This window comes from Mus caroli, chromosome 2 (genome assembly GCF_900094665.2).
Source record: "Mus caroli chromosome 2, CAROLI_EIJ_v1.1, whole genome shotgun sequence".
Taxonomy (NCBI): domain Eukaryota; kingdom Metazoa; phylum Chordata; class Mammalia; order Rodentia; family Muridae; genus Mus; species Mus caroli.
This window is the reverse complement of record NC_034571.1, coordinates 44,288,765-44,303,735: the sequence shown is the minus strand read 5'-3', so window position 1 is coordinate 44,303,735 and position 14,971 is coordinate 44,288,765. Positions and strand designations below refer to the sequence as shown.

At 34.9% G+C, this 14,971-nt stretch overlaps 2 protein-coding genes across 13 annotated transcripts in view; one reads left to right on the top strand and one right to left on the bottom strand.

The window, feature by feature from the left end:
• Orc4 (origin recognition complex subunit 4) overlaps positions 1–9,302 on the top strand; it is a 47,692-nt gene extending 38,390 nt beyond the window's left edge. For 8 of the 9 annotated variants that reach the window (XM_029474054.1, XM_021182675.2, XM_021182667.2 and 5 more), the window contains 5 exons: positions 2,321–2,407; positions 4,848–4,956; positions 5,623–5,718; positions 5,804–5,871; positions 8,904–9,302. In XM_029474054.1, the coding sequence (XP_029329914.1) occupies positions 2,321–2,407; positions 4,848–4,956; positions 5,623–5,718; positions 5,804–5,871; positions 8,904–9,092 (549 nt within the window). In that variant the 3' untranslated portion in view covers positions 9,093–9,302. The remainder of the gene's footprint in view (positions 1–2,320; positions 2,408–4,847; positions 4,957–5,622; positions 5,719–5,803; positions 5,872–8,903) is intronic. The other variant, XM_029474055.1, reaches the window with a different exon arrangement.
• Positions 9,303–10,431: 1,129 nt separating this feature from the next.
• Positions 10,432–14,971, bottom strand: part of Acvr2a (activin A receptor type 2A) — an 85,458-nt gene continuing 80,918 nt past the window's right edge. For 3 of the 4 annotated variants that reach the window (XM_029474050.1, XM_029474051.1, XM_029474052.1), the window contains one exon: positions 10,432–14,885. In XM_029474050.1, the coding sequence (XP_029329910.1) occupies positions 14,691–14,885 (195 nt within the window). In that variant the 3' untranslated portion in view covers positions 10,432–14,690. The remainder of the gene's footprint in view (positions 14,886–14,971) is intronic. The other variant, XM_021182641.2, reaches the window with a different exon arrangement.

Genomic DNA, 14,971 nt, shown 5'->3' with positions numbered 1-14,971 from the left:
TAAAACTTTAATAAACACTTTTTAAAAACCTAAAAAAAAAAAAAAAAAAAAGAAAGTCTGTCAGTAACATGGCCAGAGTCCTTTTCCCTTGTTGAGTGAGTTTGTGGTGAAGGTGGTTTGGGGAGCTAACCTCTATGCCAGTGCTGACGTTGTCGTGAGCTTTTTGTTGGTTTGTTTACTTGCTTGCTTAGGTGTTTAAGATAAACCTGTAGTTTCAACCAGCACTTTAAAAGCAATAGAAAATGAATATTTAAGTAGGAAATAAATCTGCTGAAAATGTTAAACTTCATTTCAAGAGATAAAAGCTTATTCCCTAAATTTAGATATTTTGGAGGTGAAAGAAGCAAACCATGGTGTTATAGCTCCAGTAGGGATGAAAACATTTAGTTTTCTGGGCCTTTTGACTTTTTGTCATTGTTTATGGAGGTTTAGTTCAGTTTTTATGTTTGTTGGAATTTTTAATCGTCTTTTAATTTTTTTAAGATGCCATACAATGTCCTTCAATTATATGGGTTTGTTTGGTTGTTGTTGTTGTTGTTGTTGCTTTTTTTAAAAACAATTTACCCTGTCCTAATAGTGCTAAGTATATACTCGGTTGTGGGGCCATCTGCTGGAGACTGCCCAGCCTGTCAGGAACAACATACTCTACCTTTCCTAGAACCTATAAAATATCCTAGCCCCTCAGCCAATGCTTGGGGGCTCATGAACCCCTTCCCATATTGTGCTAGAATAATGCTAACAGGCTTGATAGTGTCCGGATAGCCACAGCTACCATGAGTTAATAAATTAGCATTTCTACTCTGGTCTTCCTTGCCCTTTGGCTCTTAGAATCTTTCCACCCCTCTTCTGAGATGGTCTCAGAACTTTGGGAAAGAGTTTCAATATATAGATACTCCATTTCTGAGTATAAGTAATCAGTCACTTATACTCTGCACTTTGACCAGTTGTGAGTTTCTCCATTAACTACCATCTGCTATATAATCTTTTAAAAAGAGTTCTGAGCATTGTACCAGATACAAATTTAGAGGGCAGTTTGATACAGTGTCCATATAGTAGAATAGTAGAGTAGAGCTCTCCAGCCATAGGTTTTGGGCCTTATTTACAGTTCTAGGCATGTTCCTCCTGTAGAGAGTCTTAAATCTAGTTCATATTTGCAGCCCTAATCCTCCCATGGGCATAGCTTGCCATGCTGATCATGGTTTTGTTCTGACTTGTTGCCAGCAGAGGACTTTTGAAAAGTTATGCCAAGTGCCGATGCATCTTTGCTTACTTTGTTAAATTCACTCTTTTCATCTGTATTCCTTACCTTCCATTAAATCCCAATTCTCTAGAATTGTCTCTATCCATTGGCATCTTCTTAATGTACCTCGCTTAGTTTTAAAAATTACTTTGTATTATATTATCCCTTCCCTCTTGAAGCTTCTTCGCTTGTGTGATGATTAATCTTCATGTCAGTGTGACTAGTTTAGATGGCCATGGAAACACATTTCTGCATGCATCTCTTTCCAGAAAAAAATTAACTACAGAGAAGAAGACCTATCCTGAATGTGGGTGTCACCATTCCAATATGCTAGAGTTCCATACTGAATGGAAAGGAAAACATGAGCTGAGAACTAGCATTCATTTTTGCCTCCTTCCTGATAGTGCATATACACTGGCTCATGCTGCCTCAAGCTCCTGTAGTGGTGCCTTCCTCTCCATGGTGGATTATACCCTTCAAAAGTAGGGCCAAAATAAACACTCCCTTAAGCTGCTTTATTGTGAGGAGTGTTTGATGTATACATCTTGTTTTCTAGATTGTTGTGGTATCTTGTACATTCTTACAGGCTTTAGTGTGTCATTTTTCAGTACTCCTTTTTCCATCTACCACTTGATAACTTCTTGACCACAGCTTACTCTGCACAGACACTCTGCCCACCTCCATAGTTCATCATTCTCAGTTGTTGTTTCCTTTTCAATGAAGGCTTCATCAGGCAAGTCTTCTGTGAATGTCTGAATGGCCTCTAGTTGGGCTTTCTTTTTTCTTCCTGTTCAATCCCTTTGCAGATGGCTGTGCTTAAGGTATATGATGACACCGTTTTGTTGTCACTGTGATATGATCTTGTTTCAGCTCATGTTCTAATAGCTCTTCATAATTTCCCCACTATATTCTTGTAACTCCACTGTTTTCTCAAATATTAGAACTCTTATTCTCTGTTGTGATTTGTGCTACATTCTGTTCATCCATCTCACTAGTTTTGACTATATAGTTTCCCCATATTAGATTCGGAATTTGGGATCAAGCTATATTTTCGTTGATTTTGTTGTTTTTGATTTTTAGTGTCTCTCTGAAGATTCAACTGTGCTTGAAGTTCTACAGAAACATTTCAGTGTCAACAAAAACTTGCAGTCATTACATATGCTATTGGTTTGTATTTTAGATACATTTATTTTTACCTAATCTATGAAAATAACTTACACATATTATGTATGATTTTTTTAAGTATAAGTACATAAGTATTATGCCTATTTTACATATAAAAACTATACATATTAATGGACTATCTCATATTTTGATACATTCATTAATAATCTGTAGTAACATGTAGAAGTGCCTTCAAACTGTTTTCAATACTAGCTAGACTATTTCTGCATTCCTGCCAATAGTATGTAAGTCAAGAGCACTACTTCTATCTTGATATAAAACTTTGAATCTTAGATATGCATTTGAGGAGAAATGTCTTATTTATTACATTATTATGCTGGTATTTGAAGACCATGCACAGCTTACTTGTAGAGTTCTTGATTGGTTATTTTCATTGATACTCTGTAGTTCAACAAAGATCCAGAACAATACTTTAAATGTATCATACTTAAGCATCTCATTTTCCTTTAAAGCAGTTGTTTTATGATTAGTATTTTTATTGTTACTGCATAAAAATTTGATTGGGCTTTGTATGTTAATTTCATATTCTTCATTTAGTTTTGCTGAACTCTCAGACTTGTAAAATTAGGTTCTTTAGGATTTTCTGTGGACATACTCAGATTGTCTTCTAGGAAGGAGGAGTGTTTTCTTGGTCCCTTTGTAGTCTTTTATTTTTCCTTTTCTCTTGTCTTCTTTTCCTTCCCTTCCCTTTCCTTTCCTTTCCTTTTCTCTTTTCTTTTCTCTTTTCTTTTCCTTTCCTTTCCCTTTCCCTTTTCCCTTTTTTCCCTTTTCCCTTTTCCTTTCCCCTTTCCTTTCCCCTTCTTCCCCTTCTTCCCTTTCTTCCCCTTCCCCTTCTTCTTCCCCATCTTCTTCCCCTTCTTTCACAGCAGGAAAATGGCAAAGCTGGAACTCCACTTTAGGCTATTTTAATCACTCTAATGGCATGTCTCATATGTTTCTACCATGGTATCTTTACTGATTCTTTGTTTTTCTTTTTTTTTTTTGGTTTTCCGAGACAGGGTTTCTCTGTATAGCCCTGGCTGTCCCTAGAACTCACTTTGTAGACCAGGCTGGCCTCGAACTCAGAAATCTGCCTGCCTCTGTCTCCCGAGTGCTGGGATTAAAGGCGTGTGCCACCATGCCCGGCCACTTTACTGATTCTTATTCCCCACATCAGCTTTTATTAACGAATGCTGTCTTTCTCTAAATGAACTTCCTATCTCGTTAGTTTAATTCCCGTCTACCCATCAAAAGTATACTGTCATTTTTAGCTACTTGGCTATAGTGAAGTTATGGATTAACAACCTTTATGTATCCATCCACAAATAAAGATGCATAAAACAGCATATGATATTTTTTTACTGCAGTCTTTTTTTATCATTACAAAAAATAAAAAATGGGATGTGTTTATCAACAGGAAGTGAGGAAATGTGAGTAATTACAAAGGAGTATAATAGAAAATGAATGAACTAGAATTGAAATCTAAATGTGGATTAATTCTCATATTGTCATTTGAAGATAAGTTCTAAAACTAGATTGCATTGGTTATAGAATGCTTAAAAATTAAATTGTGTTATCTAGTAATACCTGCAGTATAGAGTTTAAAGTTTATAAAAATATATTAATATAAAGATATTGACTATTTTATGTGGCAAAAGGTGCAGTACACTCAAGGCCAGTGTCCACAACTCTGTAACAGGTATATTTTAAAAATATAAAAGTGGAATATTATATATATTATTCTCTTTGTTTTTTTTTAATGTAAGAAATATCTTACAATAAATGGAAAAAAATAGAAAACAAAAGAGCCAAAAATGGTCTGAGTTTTAACTTGTAGAAGAGTGAACTTCCGGGATTCCCAACCTCTTGTCATTAACTGTAAAGTATCTGAAGTCCACATTTAACCTGAAGCTGTATGTTTGCTACATCTATCTATATATATATTGCTACATAATATATCTACTATACCTACAAATTCTAAATTCTTGTATTCCAAATACAAGTCGTTGAGGGTAAACTTAGTCCTAGAAGGTGATGTTTGCCTAAGGAGAACTAAATAAAGAGGATAATTATATCTAAGTTTATAATTGTTTTCAAAATTAGTAACTTCTAAACTGAACTTACCTTTACATGTTTGTAAAAATCTGTATAAAACAGCTATTCTTTTAAGGTGTGTGATATTTGATTAGTATTCTTTCAGTTTTTTTCTTATTAGACTTTTCAAAAATTTTTTTTCTTTTGGAGAGTAATAAATGTGATTCCAATGCAAAGTAGTAGAGAAAACAGCATCTGAACTAAATCATTGCTACATTTTCATGGAGCAAAGTTTAAGGTTATCTAGTTTCTATCTTACAAGAATAAACTATAAGACATTAAGATTGTTCTAAAGTATCTCCAGAATATTCAAGTAAATAAGTACTTTTTAAAATGCACCTTTCTTTAGATGCTTGCTTTAAATCGAGTAACCGTATCACACCCATTTATGACTTCAGCAGATCTGATGGAGGCACAGCATATGTGTAGCTTGGATTCTAAGGCGAATATTGTTCATGGTGAGAAACTGCATTGCTAATCTTTCTTTTGATGTTTTGATTTTAAAAGTTTAGATGTTTTCTGAGATAATGAGTGTTGAGCATGGTGCTCTGTATACAGAATGCTTTTTATATACAACCTTTAATTGATACTGTATTAAGTATATTATCACTCTTTGTGTTCTGCATCCCATATACCACATGGGGCGTCCAGGTGGGACTATTGTTGATGTTTTCCTTGCTTACCCTACGTGCTATTACATTTGTTGACACTTGCTCATTTGCATTCACTATCTCTTTTGAAATATAAGATATATTTTAGATCTGTTTTCCAGAAATTCTCTGCATAAATGCTTTCCAAAGGTCTATGGTACTTGAAATTACATGATATTCACAATATTTGCTGTTTGTTGTGGTATCAAATCTTTTCTACTTATAGCACATTCCTTTAAGTTTAGAAAAACAATCCTTATGCTGTAGATCATCCCACCCCTAGCAAAAAGGCCTTAAAGTCTAACAAGTTAAATGACTCGTGTTTTTGTAGATAATAGTTGTTGGAATACCTTTAAAAACAGAAAAATGCTGACCTCTACCCTTCAAAACCTTGCGTTATTTTCTAGATAACAGTTTGTTTGGTGGTATGAACCCTTTGCTGAAACTCAGGAGTACATCTCCCTTTAATTCTAGGTCTGTCAGTCTTGGAAATCTGTCTTATAATAGCAATGAAACATTTAAATGACATATATGAAGAGGAGCCGTTTAATTTTCAAATGGTGTATAATGGTAAGATGAAGTTCATCATTTTCTTGTCAATTTCTTGCCTTTTTCTTATTTGAAAGTACTAATGTTCTCATTGCTTACTCTGCAGAATTTCAGAAATTCATTCAAAGAAAGGCCCATTCTGTTTATAACTTTGAGAAACCTGTGGTCATGAAGGTATGGTTTGATTTGGTTGTATTTTTTATCAGATCCAGTGATTTTTTTTTTTTTTTACTTGCTTCAAAACTCTTTGAACCCTTGAGTAATTTATTATAGGAATTTTTTCAGCAAAATTTTGTAAAATGAACTGCTTCAATAATTCTGTAGCTAGCCCGTTTTACAGTTTGTGAAGATATATTGCCCTCTGCTGTCTGTTCCTAGCACTTGCCTACTGAAAAGGAACTAACCCTCTGCACCCACAAGTTGGAAGTTACAAGATGTTAAGTTTATTATTTAGGGTAAGATATCAGTTCACAACTTTAAAATGCTATCCGAAAATATACTACTCCACTACAAAGAAAATGTAAATCACATAATTTTACATTTTCTATAGGCATAGGAAATAAAGGTCAAAAAATTGTAACAGTATAACCCAATTGATGAAAAATATTTTCAAATTTATGATAAAAGTATTTCCTGAACTATTTTCCTTTGTGTTTTTAAAATTTGGTATATTTATAAAAAGTTACAGCAGATTGCATTTTAATAAATATACATTAGAAATTCATTCTTTTAAACTCATTTAATATGTAGCTAAAAGGACTGATTTATATTTTAAAATTATACCAACTATATTCATTTTTCTAAGTAATTTAGTCTAAGCATTTTAAGCTTATATTTATTTAATGGAAATTAAACAGGACACATTCCGAGGTCCTGTTTGTCCAGTATTGTTGGCACAGTGTGGTTCTGGGGACCATATGGAAGCAAAGGCCTTCTTTTTTTTTTTTTTTTTTTTTTAAATTATCAATACAAGCTTGGGCCTTGGGTATTCCTTGTACAGCATAGCTAGAACTTCATTTTCTGTAGCAGTTGTTAAAAAGTTAGCAGTCTTGTATTCAGGCCACAGCAGTCATAGCATCCTGAGGGTAGATCCTTCTCATTGTTGCAGTTTTGGAAAGGGCATCTGCAAGTGTCCGGGAATAATTTGTAGATGCTCTTTGTACATTTTAAAATAAGGTATATTTTGCATCTTGGAAATATGTTTTCAGTTTTGTTAATCTACACCTGAAGAATTTAATATTTTCTCATTATTCAAAATGAAGGTTTTTTCTCCCAGTAAGAATTTTTATGATAAACAGAATATGTTCCGGTGATACTTTTCACAGGGAACTGTAAGAATGCTCAAGAATGTACTTCAGTGTGTCACTATTTTAATATTTCATCAGAGTATAGTTTTTTCCTTCTTGTCTTATTAACATACTTAAACAATTATTAAGTGATGCATGATTTGTAGAGTAAGAGGAACCAAACAATGAAGAGCTCCATTAAGGTGCCTAAGAAGACTGGGGGTTAAACAATCATGGTTCCCTGCCCCACCCCCTGGTCTTTGCCATCTTACAAGGTCCTTTGCTTACATGATGAACCCAGTAAGCTTCTTGTACTCTAGAGTCTTTCTTACCTCTTGTACTACAGCTATTAACTTTTATCTTTTTAAAACTTTATTTAGTTTTTTATTGAAAGTAGTTATTTTCATGCATGTATCAGTCATGGATTCCCTTCTTTCAGATTCTTCTCACCGCCCTCCCCCACGACCCCCGAGCCCCTCTTTTTTCCTCTCTCTCTCACAAAAAGACAGGCGAATAGAAAAGAAAAGCAAGAATAAAACAGAATGAACAAACTAACAACAGAAAGAGAAAGAAAGAGCATCAGGAGAAAGCATTCACACAGGCACACAAATAGAACCCGTGACTACAAAATTGGAAGCCAGAATTCATAAGCCAGAGAAGAGAATGGTACGGGAGAAAATACTGAAACAAAGCCATATGAAACTGACCCCTCCACACACAAAATAAATCTTTTGGGTTTATTTTGTATTGGCTATCTGCTACTGGGCATGGTCCATATCCTTAAAGTATAGTTTGTATACCGAGATATTGGAGAACTATTTTCTCCTTTGCAAACAATTGTTAATTGGAGGTAGCTTCTTAGAGCAAGGGAGTCTAATTCCCCATTTCAACACTTGAGACCCCATCTGGTTTGGACAGTGGTTTTGCCTCCTTTTTCACAGAGTTTCCTTGATCCTTGAAGTGGAAGGCTCTGATGAAAAACTTCCATTTAGGACTAAGTGTTTAAAGGTCTCTCATTCTGCACATGTTCCAGTTGTCTCTATTAGTTCCCATCTGCTTTACTGATATCTAGGCAGCACACTGTTCTACTGGTATATATAGCTGTACCATCTCATTCCAAAGTCTTATCAGATTAAGGTTTTAAGATCAAAGTAATAGACAAAGGACTGGAGCTACAAAGCTCAGGTGGAATCCATGCTGAGCATGAGTAAGATTTAGGTACAGTACTAATCACCCACCATTGGAAAAGTCCAAAAGGAATCTATGATATACAGTCTGCCTAGAAACAAAACCTCATGATTAAGGTTCAGGTAAAATTAATATTTGCCTGATTTACATTGAGCATTATGGGGACATATATCAAAACATTTTCTCCAAATGTACAGTTTTTATGGATTTGATTAAACGTGTGTCTGAGGGTGGGGTAGGGCTATTTTGTTTAGCGGTGCAAGGTAAGCACTTTATCCCTGCTGAGCTAAATCCCCATTCCTAAGAATGAGTGTTAACTCCATTGGTGACCTTTCCATTCTACTCCTTTTTTTCCTCTGTGTGTCATGAACAAAGTTGGAGTTTATTAGGAAAGAGATTTTAGAGTCAGATCTGCCCTGGTGATACACACCTTTAATCCCAGCACTTCAGAGGCAGAAGCAAGTGGATCTCTGGTCTATAAAGCAAGATTCATGACAGCCAGGACAATACAAGGAAAGCCTGTCTTCAAAACCTTAATGAATAAAAGAATTTTAACATAAATTCAAGTGTGAATGGTATAGAGAGTACTTAGGAAAAAGGCAGTTCAAATGTGCTGATTTCTTTCCATATTTTCCACCTGCCACTGTTTATCACACCTTACCAATACCAATAACTATCCTCTGGATTTAACACATGTCCCCTTACATCTAAGCTTTGTCTTTTCTCTTACAGGCATTTGAGCACTTACAACAATTGGAATTAATAAAACCCGTGGAAAGAACGTCAGTGAATTCTCAGAGAGAATACCAGCTAGTGAAACTACTTTTGGATAATACTCAAATTATGAATGCTCTACAGAAATACTCCAACTGCCCTACAGATGTTAGGCAGTGGGCAACATCCTCACTAAGCTGGCTCTGAAGATTTTAAGTACATTCTGTGAAGACCTAAAAGTGCTGCTCTTTAATAAGATACGCTACTACATTGCTTTGTTGACAAATATTGTTTATGGGAAATTTGCACTTAGTATCTTGGCTATGTTTTGAATACTGACCACGCATGGACACAGTTTATTAATTTAAATTGCACCACACAAGTAGCAGTTCATAAGAATAAAATGTGCTTATTTTACGCATGGTCCATAAAATGATTTGATACTCTTGTAAAGTGTATGTGGCCCATTAGAAAGGTTAATTCCAACAAAGCATTTAGTTTACAGATCATAATCCTAAGCAGTCAGGAGAGAAATACGAACAGAAATTACATGAGGAATATTCCGGCTAGATTAGGTGCCTGTGGATATTGGAGTTGGGTTGATTTTCCTGAATTGGTTCCTATAGGATCCTCCAATTTTGGATCTTCTACAGATCCCCCAGTGTTCTAGTTTAGTAAACTGTCCCATTTGGGCTGAAGAACTTGGTGTGGAAAGAGTCCAAACAACTCATCATTTTCTTCTCTGCATTATCTCACCACAATTATAGGATTTTTTTTCCATGTACATTAGTTCAGAAGGCATCAAAATTGCCATCTAACAGGTACCTTAAAGGATTCCTGAGCATCTAATTCCACAACTAGTAAGTATTCCAAAGTGTTGTTGGCTTCAAAAAAAGGAATTCTCTTAACATGGTATGTTGGTCAGAGTCCACCTCCTAAGTTCATAGACAAAACTAACAGGTTAAAATGGAATTTGATCTCAGAGATCCTTTGTTCAAGAATATTTGATTGCATATTTAGTTGTAGTAAGATTTTATAAAATACATAATCCTTTGTATGTGCAGTTTGCAAAGTATCTGCATAATTAAATGCTCTTATTTACAGATCAGAAAACTAACACCAGTGTCAGGATCACAGTATAGTAATGACTGATGTGACCTTGAATGCAGCTTGGTTTGACTGACATTAAAGCCACTGTTAAAAACTAAAGCTTAACAACAAATGTTTTATTATTTTTACAGGATACTGTAAGGAATAATTTGACTTTTAAGAAATCTTAAATATAAATTTTCTGTGCATTAATGTAGTACCTCATAGTTAAAAATTATTTTCATTAACATCCTTTCCCTTTCACAGTAAAACATGCTTAGCTTTCTATGTCTTTCTTTTAGTCATGATAAAAATGAAGCTGTAATATCAAGGTCATACAAGTATAAACATATATGTCCAATTTTTAAACTACTTCTACCTTAAAAGTTGTTCAAAATACATTATTAGATAATTCTAAGATGAGAAAAATTAGATTCTAAAACACAAATCACAAGAATGTTCGGTATTGAAGTGTCTGGCTTTAACATATGATTCCACAAGAGTAGAAGCAAGAAAGGTATATACTTTTAGGAGCCTAAATAACATTTCCAAACTAGCCCGAGTTATCTCAACAACAGGAGCAGAGGGAGACGAATGATTGTGAACACAGTCTGACTTGAAGATTCTCTGCAATGAAGAGAATTTAAAACCTCTGCTCAAGACTCTCCTGGGCCAAGAGATGGAAGAACAAACAAAAAGGACTTTCCATGTAGCCTTCCTCCATGTGGCCTAGTGAAACATGGATCTTGTTTAAAAGGCATCTGATTTTACACAGACATGTGTCTGAAAAATTAAAATCCATTGTCCAAACTTCCATACATTAGGTAACGTCTTATAATGTAAGGACATAGTATCCACTGCCCTAAAGAGTTAGACATCACAGACTGTGCAGTGGTGTTTCTACATCAGTAATGTACTTTCTACCATGGTGTGCCTTTTGATATGAGTGAGTTAACAGTGCAGGTTCTTGTTACCTTCACTGTTATCCTGAGAGCACATAATCTGATGAATGTGTGACTTTAAGAATAAACCTACGGTCATGGGCAAGAAGGACCAACATAGACACTTGGGTAGAAATACAGTCTGATCAAACAACGGTGTAAGGAAAATTCCCTAATTCACAACCTCCCTGATTTTATGACCCTTGAAAATCTCAAGACAGAAGCCTCACTGTAAGTTGGAAAGCTCTCATTACCCTCTTTAACAACATAAATACATAGCTAAAGAAAAACTGCATGTGCAAATAATATCATATTCATTTTTTATTTAACATGGGGATGGAATGGGGATAGCATACATTTTATTTGTACAATATTTAACAATCACTTATTCAAGGTGGGATTTTATGGGGATTTTTTTCTCATTTTTAGCTTTCTGTTAAATACTTGCAGAAAAAAAAAAATAGCAAGTACAATATGACAGTAGTACAACAACCTGTGCCCAAAACACTGACAAGAAATACAGAGTAAAGCTAAAATAATTGTTTACCAATATTTTGAGAGGTAACAAATAGGGAGATACGGGTTGAGACTGCATAAAAAACGTACTGCTGGTTGAATATCTGAGGTAAATGATGTTTAATCAAGATGCTACTTGTATCTTTGTCCATAAATTGTAAATAATTTTATGCACATTATACCAAATCTTCCTAAAAAGTAATTTTTCAAAAAAGTAAAAAAGAGAAACTGGAAAATATCTGATGAAGCATTTTTTTTTTAAAAAACAGTAATGAGTCTATTCCACTAAACTACCATCTATCTGGCGAGGAGTTTGGTTTGTTTGTTTTTTCCCAACCATTTGAATTTTACTTAAATGTGACTTAATTATTAAGGATAAGAAAAAGGGTCAGAAGCGATGTTTTCATAATTGTGTGTGATACATGATTCTGTTTTTAAGTCCAAAGGTGTTTGTTTTTTGTTTTTCCTGGTTATATTTTTAGAATATCACCATGAAAGATAGTGCAAGTTCATGGGACCAATAATTGTGAGGCACAGTCTCTGTTCTGGAATTCACAAGGTACCTGTAATAAAACATCCAAACAAGAGTCACAAATCACATGCTAAAACTCCTAGCATCTAAAATACATACAAGATCTGTGCAGGGCATAGATAGACTTCAAATAAACTCAAACACTGGTTACTCCATCAGTCAGTCCTATGGCAGTTGATCATAAAGCATTTCTCACATGGGAGATTTGGGCAAGGTAGAGTGAGAGCAGCAGTTCTGGTGGGTATCAGAAAGGCAAAGTACAAGACACCGTGAGCACCATACACATGAAGATATACAGGGGTCCAAGTCTGCCATCTCCCTAAAAGTTTTCATTCTTTGATCTTTCTTTTTCAATGTCCCTAACTCAATCTTTTTATCTGCCTACTCTGCACTTACTGTAAACCAAACACTAAAATGCCCTGCAAAAGAAAGTTGTAACAAGACTAGGAATAAGGACAGGTAGTCACTGGAACATTCTTAACGTTACTGCTTAGAAAAAAGGCTTTCTGTTAATGTAGTTCCTAAGAGAATACAAGTTTTAAAATTGATAAGCTAGATTTACATACAATACCCAAGATTTCCTTTAAAAAAAAAAATTGTAGCATAAAGACAAAGCATTTTATATCATGAACCAGTCTTGGTAAAATTTATCTGTAGTGCTTTCTTAAGCCACACAGTCGTAGCATCCCTCATTTATCAGTTTTTAAAGGAGGTTGAATGTTTAAAACCAGTGGTAGTTTGCTTATGGAGAGGAATAATTTCCTTATATGCATATTTTCTTATGGTTTTCCTTGATTAGTTTACAAGTGCAAGCAAACCTATATCAAGAGTTTGAGGGGCCAAATATGTAGAAATCAAAACAATGAACACTGAACTTGGCAATCTTACGAATACAGTGAGACCTTGGGTACAGAGACAACGCACAATTCTCTATGGTATGTGGCATACAGACAAGAATGCTGTTATCCTCCCCGCTTAAAGTCTGTTGACCTACGTACTGTTTGTAATTATTTTTCCCAGAGATTAGTGCACATTATATGTAAAATGTAGTGTCTGATGTCTTAACCATCTGAAGATAATGCATTCACAGTGAGCTCCTGATAGTAACGTACAAGTTTATAAAGTTAATGTATGGATGTTAAAGTGACTCAACAAAAATGTATAGAACATAATACTGGCTATTTGTTGGTAATTTAAAATTCAGGGAATTAATTTTTTACTTGGGCCCGTGCAAGCTTGAGGAAAGATCCAATCATATTCTAATGTAATATTGTTTACAATATTAAACTCTGGTACCTACATGCCATCAATTCCACTTTCTTCGCAAGGATAAGGCATGAACTATCTAAACTTAGCTGTAAAAGTAATCTGGGGAGGACACTGGGTTGTGTTCCTTAGACCAGCACTGGTTACCTCTTAATGTCATTGCATATTATAAGTTATAAGTTCAACTTGTTATCCCTGATTTGTCTTAAAGCAGTAATATCTGAAACCCATTCTTAAAGGTCGCTACCTTTATCCTAAGATAATTCTCTCCATATCACAGACATCAAATATTACTCTGACAAGATGGCACCACGCAGTACAGTGATAAAGTTACAAGTCTAGAAGCAGAGTGAAGAATTCTGAGTAATGACACTTCCTGAGGTGATCATAAAACAGTGATAAGAATATCCCACACACTGTTTGGTGAAAAGAAGAAATACACCACCATTTTATATATATAAATAGGAAAAAAATCTATTTTAAAAGAAAAATGAAGAGCTTTCCAGTGTCACAGCTCACTTAAAAAATTTTAAATCATGCTTTATGTTTTCAAATATTTCCCAAACACAGCACACCTTAAATAAAAAAGTACTACTTAAGTATGCAATATTTTGGGACCTTGATATAAGTATGGGGGGAAGGGTGACACCATATTCTTTTCCATTTCAAAGACAGCACTTTGTTTTCCCTAAATTACAAGCCAGTAGATAGAAGAAAAGCTAAAACACTGCTTTACAAATAGCCACTTACTATTGGCACTAAGCATAGCTTACCATTTTTTCTTAAATAACACAGTGAATTTGTAATACCTTGTTATAAAACATGGACTGATTTATTCAAATTCTGTTAGTGTTTTCAATTTTATAATTTAGCAACCGTGGAACTGAGGTATACCTTGTTGAGGGAGGTTAAAGTAATGCTTGGAAGCCTCTTTACTGTACCCCACTTTGATGACTATGTACACAGAACAGCAGCACACTACACATTCACAAGCTGTGTCATGTTGGCATTACAATAGTCATTTATAGAAACAACAGCAAATGCAATAAAAAGTTACCCTTTTTAAAATCTGAAATGAAAAGTTTTTGATTTAAAAAAAATAGCAGTAGTTCATTTAAGGAATTAGTGTCTTCTGACAGACATTAAGAAATCTGATGTCAGTTTTCAAATACTTGATTAGCCAGGTCCAAAAGATCCTTGATTTGGAGAGGGCCACATTCTTCGAGTACATTTTCAGAAGTTCTTGACAGTTTGCAGCTTTTCCCTTAGACTCCTCTTCATATCTGTGCTGCAGACGATGCAGTAAGTGTCCCAGATCCATGCTTTCCACAAGGGGCTGCTTGCGTACATGTCCTGGAGGCATCCTACTCATTTCACACAGAAAATAAACTAAGCACTTTCCTTAGCTTAGCAGCTCCAGTTCAGAGTCCCAATTCTCAGTGTGTACAGATGGTGCAACCATCATAGACTAGATTCTTTGGGAGGAAAGTCAACATTAGTCACCATTGTGACCACTGTTACAATGTCCTCTGTAGTAATGATATTTGTTAGTCTTTGCATCTGAGTAATTCTTTCACCTACACATCCAGCTGATAACCTGGCTTCTGCATCATGATCCCAACATTCTTCTATTGTTTCACAGAGCATTGCCATTCCCTAAGAGGAGAAGAATAGTCAAACTTAACAGCTATTGTTTTCTGACAGGAAACAGGCTAATAATGTCATAATGAAATAGCTATTTC